The 17,908-nt window shown below is 37.8% G+C and overlaps 1 protein-coding gene across 2 annotated transcripts in view; it reads left to right on the top strand.

The window, feature by feature from the left end:
• LOC124155906 overlaps positions 1-11,871 on the top strand; it is a 62,515-nt gene extending 50,644 nt beyond the window's left edge. For both annotated transcript variants that reach the window (XM_046530101.1, XM_046530103.1), the window contains exons 16-17: positions 4,669-4,774; positions 9,147-11,871. In XM_046530101.1, coding sequence (XP_046386057.1) covers positions 4,669-4,774; positions 9,147-11,133 — 2,093 coding nt within the window. In that variant the 3' untranslated portion in view covers positions 11,134-11,871. The remainder of the gene's footprint in view (positions 1-4,668; positions 4,775-9,146) is intronic.
• Positions 11,872-17,908: the final 6,037 nt, after the last annotated feature.

The raw sequence follows: 17,908 nt of genomic DNA, 5'->3' as shown, positions 1-17,908 counted from the left end.
TTCCGAATTTTTATGACAGTTTTGACACCTTTGTAGACAGTTTTGTCCTGAGTTGTTAGCGTTTGAATGGGTAATAAAACCTTTTTTGTTTTTATTGGCTTATATTTTACTTTTTAATGACAATATGTGAAAGCCATGTAATAGAAATGGTGAGAGTAGTAGTAGTTCATTTCAACGTGTAATGCAGGGAGGGGAAGCTGCCTCCTTGTATGGCCATCTTGAAGTCTTATTGAAAACAAAAATGCCATTTCTAGCTATGTGTAATGCCTCGTAAATAATAGTAATATGATAGTAAAGCTTTCTTCATGGTAAAATGAAAATTAAACCAAATCAATGTGATTTATGTTTCGATATACTTTTGATAGACGATGCAAAACATAAAATTTAGTGTCTTGAGATTGGGGTGTCACAGAAAATAATGGCTCTATAACGGATCAACTATACGTAGCTCTCACCTATTTTATTTTTTATTTATTTATTTCCAACTTCCCCATATACAGCACATTACAGTACAGGCCATTACAACAGAGGATTAACAAAGTACGACACAAACATCCATGCCCTGGAATGGGACCACCTACCCAGGCGGGATTCGAACCCACGACCAGGCGCGCCGACTTACAAAAAATATTGGGGGGGCCCTAACCGGGGATCTTGCCCTGGGAAATTTTATAAGTAGTGAGTTTTAAGTTTTTTAGGCATTTTAGAAGAGTCATATGATCAACATTAGAACACTGATAACTCGAATCTCGATATCTGAACACTCCGGGGAAAATCGACAAGCCTGATACATTATTTCCTCACACCCATAACGAATTATTGAGGGGGCTCGAGCCCCCTCAGGCCCCATGGAGTCGGCGCCTATGCCCACGACCTATGGTTTGGCAGGCGAGGTCTTTACCCCGCCACCATGGAGGCCAGCAATGTTACTTCCTTCAATGTTACTGCCATATTATTTATTTTATTCATAAATTTTGTTTTATTATTGACTAAATTTCATAAAACTTTCTGCGTAATTGATATGATTAAGAACTTCTAACGCAAAACAACTCGCAATTTTTTTAACACCTGTTAATGACGGATCGGCAATCCAAAATACGTTAGTTACGTTTTTCAGAAAATTCTGGAAGTTGATTAATGGTGATCAAGCTGAATTGAATATTTTTCCCATTAGTTATACTAAAAACTGAAAAAAATTTAACGCACAAATACAGATACAAGATCAAAAAACTGAATCTTTCCATCATTATCCATCATTTTACTTGCTACCTTCCTTTAGGCGAAAAGTTTGGTTTGGCATCAATAAAAACACCTTTTTGGGCATTGAAGAACGTTATAAGTCCGTCCTTATGGGCGTACAAGGACATCAGCTCCTTTTATTCGTATGGGAAGCGTGACCACTGGTGGGTCATGCTGCCCAGGGAGCTATGAAACCCATGACCCACTGGTGGGTCATGCCGCCCTGAACGTGTTGCATACAAACGTGAACGAAAGTGAAGAATAAAAAATTATGGAATATTTTGCAATTTCATCTGCTATATTAAATAAATATACGGATGTTGCTAGGTGTTCTATCTCTGAAACCAGTCACTGATTTTCCCTTAAATTGGCGTGGAAAATTTTCACTGCGTGGCATGGACATCTTGGGCCAAAAGTTTCTCAGTCTAATTGCCCTCAAATTCACTTTTACCTGTAGAGGTACTGTTGCAGTCTAGGGGTTATACCTTGAGCACCAAATTTTCATGAACTGTTATGTTGCGGCAGATCTTAATAATGTACTTGATTACATGAAAATGTGTCATTTGGCTCTTTTTTACATGAAATTTTGGTCATAACTTGAAGACCATCATATTGCAGTGAACTTTTGATAATGCAAAGTCATCAGGATCAAAAAGTTTGGATGCTTTGTGGTATCGATATTTATAATTTCATGAGTTTTTGGCAAATTTCGATAGATTATCTCTTTTGTTTTTTCTTACTAATTTTATCTTTGGTGAATTATTTTAAGTGAATTTGGATGTTATGGGTAAATAAATCATATCAAATTAAAAAAAACATTATATGACACAAATTAGGGTAAAATATGTAAGCCACAGGACATTTCATGGAACTCTTAAACTCTTGGACTCTCGTGGAAATTCATTGTCTGACCTCGGTCATTCCTAATGGTTTAAGTCTTCCAATATTTCCATCCAATGCAAGATGTTGTTTTGAAATAAGGTGGACATAGTAATTGTGCCATTATAAATAGTTCAGTTGTCGAGTTTTTTGCCTTTGTTCTTATAAACAAAAATTATTTCCTCCTGGGGGACCATGTCTGAGGTTTGTAAATTCAAAATACTTATTTTGTATTATGGAAATCTTTGTGTCATCAAATTCACCATGCAATTGGCAGAGGCTCATCGGGACTGACATTTTCATGTCACGTTATCAAAATTTTGTACAGTAAAACCTCTTTACGTCGTAATGGAGGGGACCAAAATTTGGGCAATTTGATGTATGGAGGTTCACTATAGAGAGTTTTTATTAATAGGCACCATTTTTTCATACCATTTAGAAATGAAAGGCACTACTGTCTTTTAAACCATTATATCTATGTGTTTAAACAAACATGCATGCATCAGTGAACATATATTTATTATTTAATAATTACAGAAAGCGAGCGCTATCGCATGATTTTTACCATGATTTGGGAGAAAATGATGTGATCTCTTTTAATTCAACAGTCACTTAAAATGATTAGGATAGTTGGATACCTTTTTTCTCATTTACTGTTAGGAATGCTCTCATATTGAACAAAATGGCCACAACTAATGATTAACGTGAAAATTACAGCATATTAAAGATATATAAGGAGAAAAAAAAGAGTGAAACATTTATTGCTGAAAAAGTCATTCCATGTAGGTAATCACGGCTGCGTTAATGGTGACTTGTTGTCTCGGTACGATTTGCGGAGGTAGTTGGGCAGTCTTGGGGGTATCTCCTTGGTATGATAAGTGGAGGTTTTACAATATAAAGAGGTTCACTACATAGAGGTTTGCCTATAAATTTACATGTAAATCAGATGGGACCGTAGGGCTGGTATGATGTAAGGAGGTTTACGATGTAAAGAGGTTTACTACATAGAGGTTTTACTGTATTATCCTACTTATTATTATCAAGGTTTAACTGTTGCTTGAATTTTATGAAGTATTTCTTTAAGAAGTACTATCATTCATCACTGTAAATTTAAATACAAATGTGCATCGCTGTTATGCCCACAATCGGTATTTTGGTGTAAATATTGTGTTTTCCTTTGAGGTCTCCATTATACTCAATCTCCACGTTCACATCTATTTTCGTCTGGACATGCAGAGGCATATTTGCAGATTTGAGAGACAAGAAAAATACATTATTTGAATGTGAAAGAGGGATGCATATTTGTGCTTTTGAGGCATATTTTAGATTTTAATTTACCGTATATGTCTGAATATAGTCCCCCCCTTTTTTCCAAAAATGCCTGTGGCCAAAGTAAAGGGGGGGACTATATTCAAATGCATTTTTTAAATTTTCTTGCAACTGAAGCCTCAAAATTAGGGGGGGGGGACTATATTCAGAGGGGGACTATATTCAGAGAAATACGGTACATTTTTACATCCCAAAATTAAGCCAAAGGTACCAACTAACCTTATTTATTCCATTTTTTTAATCCAAATATTGTTTTTACAAGAAGGAAGGGCATAAGTTGTAACTTCTCATATGAAATAATAAAGTATGGCAAAGACAGGGTTATCCTCCTCAAATTACCGTATACATATGTATACATATAGTCCCCCCTTTTTTTCCAAAAATGCCTGTGGGCAAAGTAAAGGGGGGGGACTATATTCAAATGAATTTTTTTAATTTTTCTTGCAACTGAAGCCTCAAAATTAGGGGGGGGGGGACTATATTCAGAGGGGGACTATATTAGGAGAAATACGGTACATTTCCTGCATGTGTATTCTTTAAAACCTATCAATCAACTTTTTTGTGAAGAAGTAGTTAAGCCACCTCATATTTTCATAATCTTTTTTATAAGAGAAAATTGAGATTTTTTAAATGGAAAAACAAAGGTTGCATGGGGAATTTACTTACTGGAATTGGCCATTTTCCTGTATTAACACGTTGCATACCGGGGTATTTAAATTCCTAGGAATGCCGATTTGGAAATATGTGCCTATTAGGGCGTAATGCATTTGGTTTAGACATGGTTAAAAAGCAAATGTTTAGAATATAACTTTACCCAATCAAACGTTATGATGCATCAATTCATTATGAACAACGAACAACAACTGAAAACGTAATAACGAACACGTATTGTACGCTTTAAAATAGTATAGGTAGACGCGCCTAAATGACGATAATTTTTGTCATACGTCCGGAACGTTTGGGAAAAAAATGACGAGAATTCTCGCCATCCGTACGCAACGTGTTAAAAAAGAGATCGTGGAACAAGCAATGAATTGAATTCAATGAAAGGTCTTTTTTTCACTCCTTGTTGTGGAAAAATTACATACTATGTTATGTACAATGCTTTTCAGTAAATCTTTGCCTCTTCAAACAAGAGAGTGTTGTGTGAACTTATTTATTAATTATTAAATTTATTGGTACTTTAAATTTATGTATTTAGCATATTTTCTTCCATTTCAGGTGGTTCCAGCAAGACTCCCTATAGTTGCAAATATTGTGGTTGTAAATTTTCCACAACTCGTGGTGTGAAGCTTCATTTCAAGATTTATCATCTGAAAATTGGAAGGTGAGTGAATTTTACTATTATTTCACCATGAGTTATAAGAGGGTATTGGGTTTCTGTTGGTCATATGTCTCAAATGTCATCTGTAGTGATATTATGTTGCCTTATACTGTAATCTATGAACTGGCCAAGCAATTCATTAATTACTTTCCCAGCCTATCTGATATCTATAGATTCTTCTGGGGAAGTATCAGTAGTTTGTTTTACTTACTGATTTTAGTTCCATCTTGATGTACCTATTAATAATGAAAGACACTTTGTTTCTTCCACAAGTTTATAAAAATTTCTATCTTACTACTGGTTTCGGCTATTACGATTTTTTACAATGGTATCTGCTCTACATGATCCTAGCAACAATAATTCAATCCAGTTTGGAAAATAATCAATTACAACTAGATAAGTTTTCCCAGCAAAATTCATTAAGTCCATACCAATATTTTCAAAAGGAAATTCTGGTATTTCATGACCAATCATTGGCTCTTGTACATTAGCAGGTCTAAACTTTTTACAGACACTACACTGTTTCACATATTGTGCTATGTCTCTGTTAATGTTAGGCCAGTATAACACTTTTCTAGCCCTAGCGTTGGTTTTTTCGATTCCCATATGACTCTGTTGAAGTAATTCAAGAATGTATTGTCTCAATTTTGTTTGAACCATTAACTTATTATCAAAGAACAATAAACAATTATCCTCATGAATGTTATTTCTAATCTTGCAATATTGGCTTAGTTCACCCTCATGATCTTGCCTTCCAGACCAACCAACTTTACAGAAATTCATAGCCCTTTTCAAGCACATCCACTGCAGTTTCTGCTTCACATTCCATCTTTCTTTTTTCACTCATTTGATCACTGACACCAACTACGGGTATTAACTCTGCCAAACAAGGTTCTTCATGGACATCATCTTTGCAATATGACCTTGACAGAGGGTCCGCTATGTACATTAATTTGCCTGGTAAATACCTTACATCTAAGTCATATTTCAATAATTTAATCCTCATTCGTTTAAGTCGAGGTGACCCAATTTTAGCCATGTTCATTTTCATTATTGAAACCAAGGGTTTATGATCAGTATTTATTACAACTGGTCTACCATATACATATATAATAGTGAAATTTTGATGTGGTAAAAATTACACTCAGAAATTCCTTTTCTATCTGCGAGTATGATTTTTGAGTTTCAGTGAGAGCACAGGATACAGAACTAACCGGTCGATTTCCACTTAGGAGGCAACAACCTAGCCCATATTTAGAGGCATTACATTGTATCGCCAGTGGCTTGCTTATAACATCATTACTTAAGACTGGTGCTTTCGTAATAATCGATTTTAAATCATTCAATACTTTTTCATGAACTGGTGGCCAACACCAAATACTCGTCTCTTTTATCAACTCTCTTAGGGGAGCTGTTATTGCTGCCATATTAGGGATGAATTTTCTCATATAACTAAATAATCCCAAAACTCTTTTAAGCTCTAACTTATTCTTTGGCGATTCAATACTCAAGATTGCTATAATCATAGTTCGATCCAATTTCATACCATTCTTACAAAAAATGTGACCTAGATATTTTACTTCCCTTCCTTTAAATTGAATTTTCTCTGCATTAAACTTAATATTCAATAACCTTGCCCGACTTACCACTTTTGAGAGTATTACATCATGCTCTTTTTCGTCTTAAGCTGCTATTAGCAAGTCATCAAAATAAACTTTTACAACCGGAATATCACCAAAGTTCTTTTCATTTAGCCTTTGAAAAAGTTCTGGGGCATTTCACATGCCAAATGGAAGCCTTGTAGACTGATAGCATCCTAAAAGTGCAGAGTTCAGATGCATTTTTATCTAATCCAACTTGATAGAAACCATCTTTTAGATCCAGTACTGTAAATACTGATTTAATTTGTAGCTTTGAACTAATATCTTCAATAGTAGGAATTTCAAAATAGCTCCACTTTATACACTAGTTAAGATCGCGGGGATCCAAACACAATCTCATTGTTTTATTACTCTTTTCAATTACCACTAAATTGCTCACTCATCATTGTGGATTTTCTACTTTCTTAATTATTTCATCATGTTCAAGCTATTCCAGCTTATCTTTTAGTCTTTCCCTTAATGCCAATGGCACTCTCCTAGGTGGATTAGCAACAGGGACTGAATTCTCATTTAACACAATGGAACTAGTTTCAGGGAAACATCCCACACCTGAGAACAAATCTTTATGATCATTAACAAATTTATCCCCTCTACTATATTTTACAATATCCACCAACTTTCGGTGAATTAATTCCAGTTCAACACAGTCACATAAGGCCAATAATAGCTTAGTTTTAGAGTCCTTGTCTTCAACAACCACAAAATTCAGAACATGATCTTTTATTCTCTTTAATACCTTACACTTCAAGTCAATCACTCCAAGTGGCTTCACTTAATGACCATCAAATGATTCTAATATTAATGACGTGGGTTTTAATTCTACCTTCATCAAATTATCACTTTTACAATGTGTCAGCATTCTGCACAGCAGAACATTCACCTGAGCACCGGAGTCTAGTTTAAATTTGACCCTTACTCCATTAACATTAATAATCTCAGACCAGACATTCAAATCATCTGTACTTAAACTGCTCACAACACTTTCAATTACAAAATCATTAAGGTCGTGTTCAACATTTACGTCTTGGGCAGATAAGTCAACTGATATTACTTTGTAATTATTATACAATTTTTTAAATTTACATGGAATTGCAAAATGATTTTACTTTCCACAATTATTGCAAATTTTACCAAATGTTTAAATTATACCGGGACTAGCCGCGGTGATAACTTTTACGGGAGTCACCCGCAATGCACAATCGTGCGAAAGATCCACAGAGAAAAAATCATCCGCCTTGACCGGGATTCGAACCCGGATCTCCCGATTTCCGGTCGAGTGCTTTAGCCAGTTAAGCTACCGAGGCGTCATTCTTCCCTGTGGATATTTTCGGACACTACCGGACTCGAGATTCTCAGTATTTACTATATTTATGCATATAATTGAACTTTTTACACAAATAGACATCATTTACTACTGTCTTAGGTAAGTACTTATCAGTATGCCTCACTGAGTCCTTCAATTCTTTAGCACTCGACCCCTTCCTGCTGACTACATCCATGGGTTCGGTTCCTTGCAGAGTCTCAACCTGTTTCCCCATCTCAGCTGCCTTGCAGATCTCGATACTCTTATCCAGAGATGTATCCGCAGAAGTCCCTCCTGAACAGCCAAATCATGTATTCCAAGAACAATTCGGTCTCTCAGAACACTATCAGTCTGATTGCCGTACTCACAGGTTTTGACTAACTTTTTCAAATCAGTGAAAAAGAATTCAAAGGGCTCACCTTCCTGCTGTTTGCGCGTGTTAAACAGAAATAGTTCAACTACCACGTTCTTTCTAGTATTTGCGTATTTTTCGAATTCCTGTAGTACTTGATCATAATCTGGCTCATCTTCTTCTTCCAGATTAAACGTATTAAAGAGCTCAACTCCGTCCTAACCAATGACATTCAGTAAAATGGCAGTCTTAACTTCCTTCGGTTTCGTTTTCAGTCCAGAAGCTAACATATATATCTCCAAGCTTTGCTTAAACTTCCGGAAATTATCACTCACATTGCCTGTTAAGACTAACGGATTAGGAGGCCTCAATTGCTGCATCCTTGAAACTTATTTTTTCACTTAACTTTGAACATGTCGTCTGACTACGTACTATGGAGCACATGGCCCTAATCGTGCACTACCGAGTCCTACAGACTGCGGCATGTCATGTTCTTACGAATGTTTATTCAGCAGTGAGCATATGAATACAGGGAGCTGTAGACAGCACTTAAAACAATTGACACACACTTAGCACAATATCATGACAATTATCAAATACTAGCCGAAACCGGTAATAAAATAGAAATTTTTATAAAATTGTGGAAGAAACAAAGTGTCTTTCATTATTAATATGGAGCCCTTCCACCACGTAAATGCTTCAAGTTTCGATTTAATTCTTGATGCACCTCTTCAATTCCACAATACCACCACTTTCCTTCACCGTCAAGGGCAGTGTCCAAAATCCGGGTTCAGAATTCAATCAAACTTTGCAGTGTTGTAGTCCATTGGGCGTTGTCCTCGAATCATCACCCATATGGCATTATATAGCCAGTAGTAAAAATTGGATTGGAATATGAGATTGCATTATTAGTTGAAATTTTAGCACTGAGTAGGAAAGGAAAAACATGAACTCTCTCAGAACTCAATTTGGCTTTATTTATTTACTTTTTAGCATAGTAATTAAATCCTTGAGTATCCATGGACAAATAGACTAAATTTTTCTTTTCTGCAATTTCAGCTGGATTTGTGGCTACTGTGATATGTCTGCAAACTCTTCGGCTGTAATTATAAAACATACTAAGTCATCTCATCCAGAACGGCAAGAACTGGTATTGAATAATAGCATTGGATCATTTATTGATGCCAAAGCTTTGGATGACTCAGTTTCTTACTGTGATCTAGCCCCAACAATTGCCGACGATGGAAGTAAGGATGTGGCAGCAAGCACTAATTCAGAGGGCCCGATGCTGTATTGCTCTAATTGCAATTACCAAACCAAGATACTCGATGACTTGAAGATTCATGAGAAAAGTCATACATATGGTTGTGGCCATTGCCTGTACACAGCTTCTCAGGAGAGTGATATTAATATTCATCACCTGAGAAACCACTCCTCCTTGCCCCATAAAATTATCAACAGGTCAGGAGATAAGGGAGATCAGCATAAAGGGAAGAGTTCTATTGATTACCCTAGAGTGGATGATAGTGATATCACCTTGATTGACCTCTGTAGTGAGCCTGAAGATAGTAAAGATGCTGATAGTGACATTTCTGTTGATCAGGAAATAATCGTGACCTTGGAAAATATTGGAGAGTATGGAAAATCAAATCCGTCATTTGTTTTCAAGTGCTACTATTGTCGCATGAAGTCATTTTTGTGTGATGATGTGGTGAACCATTGGGAGAAAGTTCATCTCCCTACTGATATCCATAATACTCACCCATTTAAGTGCAAAAGAATTTTTGCCATGAATCAGTTCACATTTCCTCATCAATTATTTAAATGTGCTGTTTGTAATCATAAAGGAACTGTTGTGGAGTTAAAAGGGCATTTCAAAACTGAACATCTTCGTGCTAATTTTAAGGTTCTAAACTTGCAAAACACCAAGTATTGCTGTTTGCTGTGTAATTTTTCTTCATACACTTTTGCTGTGCTTGAAAATCACTTCAAAAATCTGCATTCTTCAAAAGCCTTGGAGTATCGAATGAAGTTGACTAACATTGACGGGTGCAATGATGGTGAGGATGGCATTATTCTTGGTACAGTGGTTGGTAATTCATTTAAGGGAAACTCGAAACGTGACACTTCAGAAGAGGAACAGTTTTTAAAAGATGCCCTTTACAGCTGTTGTGTATGCAATTCCACCTTTTCATCTTTTAATAGTTTTGAGAAACATCATGCTCAGAATCATGATTCTGCTACGCTAAGGTTTTCTATTTCTGTTAAATGTGGGAAAAATAATTATACCCCTTCGCACCACAGTGAGAACATTGTCAAGACTTACTCATGTTCTTCTTGTCCCTTTGCTACCCAGTCCTTCTCCAAGATATTTGACCATATTCGTGGCCATGCATTACCTTATAAATGTGGCCATTGTGACTTCAAGGCTGAATTTCCATCTAGAGTTAGCCAGCATCACTCTGATGTCCATCCAAACAACAACTGCCCAATCATAGTGATAAGTCCTGAGGCCGATTTGGAAATGGCTCACATGTACAAAGAATTGAAGGTTACATGTGAAGTCATCCAGCCGAATGTGAATACTTTGAAGCGCCGTGCTCTATCACCCATGGGATCTGAACCAAAGAAGTGTCGTCCTGTTGCAAGGAAGTCCACTACCCAAGTTTTCCCCAGACGGAGTCTTCAGAACCCTACTGCCAGGAAATCCACCAACCCATCTGTAAGTTTTGTCCGGAACCTGAAATCATTTTCGGAATCCCCCAGGTATGACAGAGGGCTTTCATCTCATGATGAACAGGACTCAGACTCTGTGATGAGTGATGAAGAAACCATGACGCGACCAACTCCATTAAATGAATTCTCGTATTATACAGGTGGAAAAGGTCTAGGAAGGCAGCCTGTTAATTTGTCTCGTATTACAGTGTGCATGACGTTCGGAGGATGTGCAGCTAAGAGAGTACCTGTATCAAAAATGGCCCAGTTGGTGGACCTGGAACCTAATTTATGTATAGTGGATGTGATGAATAATAAGCGAGCAAGTTGAAAAACATTGATCTCTTTGTAAATGATTTGCAAACAACTCAATAGGACTCCAATTCCAGTGTACATACAATGTTTATTTTTTTTATCAAATGCAGCCGCTTGATTTAACTATACCACCCCCATTCCAGTACTTTGTAAATACTCTGTTTTCAGTTCTACTTCTGTATGCTTCAATGTGTGTTCCAAAATATTATTGTACAAATGTTATAATATTTTGAAGTAATAGTAATAATACTTATGAGTCCATGTGAAGGCATTTTGTTAATATTTATGCGTGTACTAGGTGCTTCCTTAAACTATTATGAATTGTGTATTACTTTTTGTATTTTGAGAGTTTCTGAGGTATATCTTTTGTAGCCTTATGATAGAATGCCATATACTTGAAATGAATCTGTACATTGATAGATCTGTGTGTGTGCGTGTGTATTCATGAGCATTAAGGCATTCATCTTCCTGGGATGTGTCTTGATGTACAAAAATTTGTATTAAACATTTGTGTACTTTTCTAAAAGTTGACTTATTAATTATTTTTAATGACAGAGCTGTACAATGATTTATACTTCCCTTTGGAAAGGAGAAACTAGTTACTCATATCCTGTTTTAAGGTGAGAGTTAAAATAGGTATTTTATTATGTACCTGATGAATTTCATTCATGCACTAACATTGTGTAAAGGAGAATTCTTTTGATGAGCCATCATTAAAAAGAATAGCTGAATAAATGTTCTCCATTCATTCCTAGCCTGTATCTTAATTTTCCTGTTACTGATGTTATTCATGAAATGGCAGTTATATTGCGTTTTAGTATTCCAAATATTTGTTGTGTTCGTAAAGGTTCCTATATTGAGAAATTTAAGTATGTAAAATAAATTCATTTATTCAGAAGTTAGTTGAATCTTATTAATGTGTTCCTATTTCGCTTAGAAATAATTTTTATATTTTCAACTTGTGGTAAAATTCTGAGGAAACGATTATTATTCACTTAAATACCTATAGATTAATTGGCAATGATGTATGTTGCTCAGACAAAAGCTCACCATTGCAGATATAAGGGGAGTGTTAAATGCATAACAAAGGAGGGAAATCGAAGTCACGGTCTTCAAGTCCTTCACATTTTTACCAAAAAAATAAGTAGTACCTACCATGTAGTGCAGCAATTAAATATCACTGGCTTTTGCCTCAAGTGACATCATATGAATGGCAAATTTTCTTTATCATGAAATTTCTTTCTCTGAAAGTATATCACCAAAAGAAACATCCATCAGTTTTGTTCATGGTTGCTGCTCAATTTTATCTGCAAACTCGATTTTGGAAAATTATCCCAATCCACCTGTTAACACATTCAGCACGGAGCACGTCAATTGACATGGTCCTGTCCAAACCAAGATATGTAGCACGTCAGTTGACGTACTTTACCGGTTGGGAGCCCTTTCTCTGCCTCCGTACGTGACTAATATCCACTTCCAAGTCTTCCGATCGTGTGCATGGCCTTCAGCAAGCTTCCCTCTTTGGACCCATGTGCGCCGTTTGTAAACAGCAGTATTTGAACGGAAGTTATGGTGCGAAAATCTCTCTCTTTTTATCTCTTATTTTATTGGCCGATTCTAACGACTTCCATGAAATTCGGGCCTGCATTTTGAATGTGTTAAGAACACCATCAGTAAGAAAATGTGGTAAATGCATGATACATCTTCTGAGGTTTCTGCGTAACATTTTTGTGCATTAAAAGGTGGCACCTAAGTGAAAGTGGGTGTTCCCAGTAGTGGGGGCAAGGTGCCCCCCCAGAAGCGAAAATAAATTTGGTTCAAAACAAAATTTATGAACAAATTTTACTTATGAAGAAAAATTATACTAGTATAAGACATGGAATTAAAATAATTATAAAAACTAGAGATGCGTGAAAATTGCAAATGTGTTGTGGGCAAATAAATGCGACATAGATGTGATGACTGGACTTTAATGATATTTTTACGCGAATTTGCCTTCTCGACGGCAAAATTCGTACATTTTGTGCCAAGCGCAGTTTAAATGCTCTGCTGACACCGCTTAAAGCATGTGAGCGACTGGTCAACTGTTAGTTGGCTGCGACTACGTGGCCGCGAACCAGGGGCGGATCCAGCATTTCTTTCTGGAGGGGGCACAAGCAAGGCCGTATCCAGGATTTTATTCGGGTGGGGGCACAAGGATACCCCGTAATACAAAACAAACGAAATGATAATGGGGCCATATTTAAACTCTAGCATATTTTTTAAGGGTCTAAGGGGGCACGTGCCCCTCCCCCCCCCCTAGATCCGCCTATTCCACGAGCTACAAGTGGGCGTGGGCAAGCTACACCTCTGCCACTAGAAGCACTTTCGCACGCTGCTGTCGCTGAACTTCGAAAAAGGCACACAAAAAATCTGCTCCTGGAAAGTATGTAGTAGTTACATTTTACCTGATCCCCACCGCATGAGCCCCCGCCGCTGGGTCAGAAGGGAGTTAATTGCCGCCACCGACAAAAATGTCCTAAGCAACCACGTCTGACTCAAACTCCAGTCTGACTCAACGGGCAGTCGGTACCGCGTTAACCGCGACACAGAGTGTATGTTCAGTGCTCACCTCGAATGTGAAGGTCTCGCGGGAGACTTAAGTGAATACCGCCATTATAAGTATACAGAGTTTTCTCTCGGTGAAATCGCCTACTTGTTTTGTTTATAGTGGCGGTCATTTATACTCAGCTGATCTCGATAAGTGTTACTGGGAAAATAAAGTAACAATTAAGCAAAGTGCGGAAGCTTACAAAAACGAAAAGTTTTATGTAAGCGAATCCAATATTCTCATATGAGGAATGTATAACCTCAGATTGGACTGGGGTAAAAAAGATACCTTAGACAAGCATATTTTGACTAGTTCACATTTGGCAAAAAAAAAGCATCTTATTCTCAAGATCCTCAGGCAAACAACAAGATGCAAACCACTTTGTTTGAGGCGAATGAAAATGCCAAGAAGGCAAAAACAGAGAAGCAAGATTTCATACATGACACTTTGTCAATGTGCCTCAAGGCAAATATTCTGGTGCACAAATTAGATCATCCAGCTGTGAGGGACTACCTTTCAAAGTAAGTGGAAGCTAAATTTATGTATTTACTATTATTATTATTATTTCTTCATTGTAACCAAAAGTAAGAAAACTATGCCTTGCATGCTCTACAAATACTTATTGCAGAATTATTGGTTGGTAAGCCTTTTCATTTACTTAAGTTTGGCTCCTACACTTACTGGGGTTATTCGTGCCTCCAAATATAAAGGTCCAAGATTCAACACTCAGTCTGGACTATATACATTCTTTAACTTAACTTTGGAATTAGACTTTACCTATCTGAACAGAGGCGTCGTAGCTGTCACAACAAAAAAATCATAAGATATTGTATATATATCTCTCACTGAAAATCAGTTTAACATGTTTTAAATGAGTGGATAGAATATAAATACAAATTTATTTATTTACAACATATTTTGAGCTAATTAATGGAAAATTTCTTTTATATATATGTGAAAGGGTCTAGTGATTTACCAAGTGGTGGACAGTTAAGGTGAGAGTATTTGCCCAAATGTTGTGATGAGAGAGAAAAAAATAAAAAAGTCTTTGCTGACAAAAAAATAACACTAGTACATATGCGATGAAACTTCAGATAGCAGAGGCCTATGGGTGTATGCAGTATTATTCAAGACGACAAATGCTACAGACAAACAGAATGTAGTCTTGTCTTCGTGTTCGTTTGTGGAAAGAGCTAATGGAAGCACATGTAGCCAGGCAGCAATGGATACTATTAAAAAGTATGAAATAAAGTATGAGCACATTGACGGGATCGTACCAGATTCAGCGAGGTATATGGGCAAATGTTTCAATGCATTGCAAGTGCTTGACTGGAGACCACATCACACACTTCACATGATGGGCACATAAAATAATTTTGCTTGGCGATGTGTTCATGAAGGAACTACCAGAGTTAAATCTTCTGGTTACAAAACTGAAGGTTGTGTTCCTCCATGGGCGGCAAATAAAAAATGCCTACATCACCTTCTTGAAGGAAGGGCCAGGAGGTGATATTGAATACCGACATTACTGATGGAAGGCGCCATGAACTTGCAAGTCATTTTCAGCTAGGTTTCCGGATACTTTTGATCACATAGTGTATTCATGCTGAGGGCTCGGGTGTGTGCTTGTTAGTTGAATTTAGGGAAACCCTCGACAAGAGTGTGTAATTGTTCTGGAAACTCTATGCATGCCTGTAGGGTAACTTTATTTTTCAGTAACTCTGCAAATGTGGCACTCCGAACAAATAAAAAAAAACGTTTAGTGGAAAGTTCGTTTTTCACATCCATGGTTTTCGATACGAAGGTACCATATTTTGAGACTTGTAATAATTTCATCCATACTTTCTTTATCTTGAAGGTAGATGTTGACGTTTAAAGTGACGTTTCTTCTCGGGTTGGCCATTTCCTCCTCCCGCCGTCATTTTGAAAAGTTAATTCCATTTGCTCGCCGTTCCGGACACGGGCGTCACTATCGCGTACCTTCCCCTTCATCTCCCCCACTTCTGCCGCACCGCCCCTCCTGTCTTTTTTGGTCTTCGCTTTTTGCGGCTTTCATAACTGTCTTTCGTTTCAATCACCTCAGCTTTGCAGTGTCAGTTCCTCAGATCTATAAATATAACAAATTATATCAATGTAATAATATCTACGATACTTCGTATCATATTAAGCTACGCTTGGGCTTGAAACGAAAAACTAACGATCATGGGCAGGATCATAGGCATATTCGCTTCTCACTGCTCTTAAGGCCGTTTTACACGGTACACGGAATTGCGCAATCTGACGTACGTGCGAAGGCGCAATCAAAATTGCGTCGTGTGAAGCGGTGAATTGCTAGAACACATGCGAGAATGCGTGGATGCGAGACGGCAAAATAGCCCCTGTTCTAATTTCGTTCATGCATTCGCGCAATTCCACGCCATTTTAGAAATTAATGCAGCTCTAACCTGCGCAATTCCGTGCCCCGTGTAAAACGGCCTTTACAGACTGCGAGAATACAAGTCAGGTCTTGCGTTACTTTGGCTCAAGATGATGAGGGTAAGAGGTGATGCAGCATTGGATTAAAAGATATCGTGGCATTTTTTGGTTATGTCGAGAGTAATTGGCACAATGTCCGGTTTGAATATTTTGAGATACGGGGAAAGCATGAGTGAGAAAGAGGATCAGGATCGGCGTTATCCCCCTAGCTTCTCGATGAAGTGTTTTGGGAGCTAGAAATGTTCTACCCTCCAAGAACTTCGGACTACTAATTCCCTTCTGATTATGAAGTGAGCATTAGAGGCAATTCCAGTCAAAAATGTCCACTTTTGGGTTTTTCCGCCACTTAGTGCCATTTTCCTGGGCAATGTCTCGCGTTGATACCTGCAGGCTTCCTGGTTAGTGATCTGACGAATCCTACAGGATGACATGTTGAAATATTTTTCAGTAAAATGGAATGACGTTGTGGTTACCCCAAAAAGTGGAAAATTTTTCTAGCTATTATGCTATAAAGATTTTTGGGCTTCAAGGTGACACATTTATTTTTTCTTAAATCTTATTAGCCTTCAGATAGAGGTCGTAGGTATAGATGAAATTTATTTTTTAATAGTGTTAATTTTCGGCCGAAGCGGAAAACTATTTCTATTTAATTTTTGTCGGAAAATCTCCACTTTTCACTGCCGCTGGAATCGCTAAATTGTTAATTACCCTAACACGTCACCAACCCTATGGTTCGATGATCGGCAAAGCCTTGAATTGCAAGTCATCCGACTGGTATCACAGCTCGTCTGTTTCTTTGCCGTGCCCTTTCTCTTGGGACCGCAGCAGTCTCACCGCAAGCTCTCCTCCCTCGCCATCTGCGGTGGTTAGCGGAGACTTAGAAGGCTGCACGCCAGGCCAATGGATAAAATCTTACGTTGTGATAATCATATTGACTAGGCGGACTTAATGGGGTGGTTTCCTATTATTTTTTTATTGCCTAAATCGAAAGATTATTACTCCTGGAGTACGTATTTCACGATTTTAGATTTTTAAATGACGATATCTATTTTTCGTGATTAAATGAAAAGTGAAAATTTTCAAGCGCGCTAAAACGCGACGGCTAAGTATGAATCCCGGGAAAACTCCGCGTGACATCGTTCTGGTTCCCGCGGCCTCCAGTGAGGTGACCTTGGGGCGAGGCTTTGAGCGCTGATACGACGCAGGATGCTAGCAGGTAGCAGAGTACCCTGCTAGCTGGTAGCGCTTGGCTTAAGTAAGGATTATTAATACCTTATCAAGCGAAGAAAACTTTCCGACCTTAGCCAGTTGTAATAGGTGATTATTAAGACATGTTTCCCTGAGCTCTTTGCCTCATGCATGCATTGGTAATCTCAGACGATGTAAAACTCCTATCTACTCGTATAGAAACTAGGTCCCTGTGACGTCACGTGGAGTGGCATCGCATGGGCGCCAATCTGGCCTTTTTCAAAATCGACCATTCCCATTCGTCTAAACCGGTATTTCTAGAACCAAATAATTTGTATATTGGACATGTGCATCGCTAGGCGCAGGCTGCGATCTCCTGCGTCGTATCAGCGCTCAAAGCCTCGCCCCAAGGTGACCTCACTTGTGGCAGCGGGAACCAGAACGACGTCACACGGGAGTTTTCCCCGGCATTCATACTTACCCGTCGCGTTTTCGTGCGCTTGAAAATGTTCACTTTTCATTTAATCGCGAAAAATAG

Source organism: Ischnura elegans, chromosome 3, assembly GCF_921293095.1.
Source record: "Ischnura elegans chromosome 3, ioIscEleg1.1, whole genome shotgun sequence".
Classification (NCBI taxonomy): Eukaryota; Metazoa; Arthropoda; class Insecta; order Odonata; family Coenagrionidae; genus Ischnura; species Ischnura elegans.
This window is presented reverse-complemented; position numbering and strand designations above follow the sequence as displayed.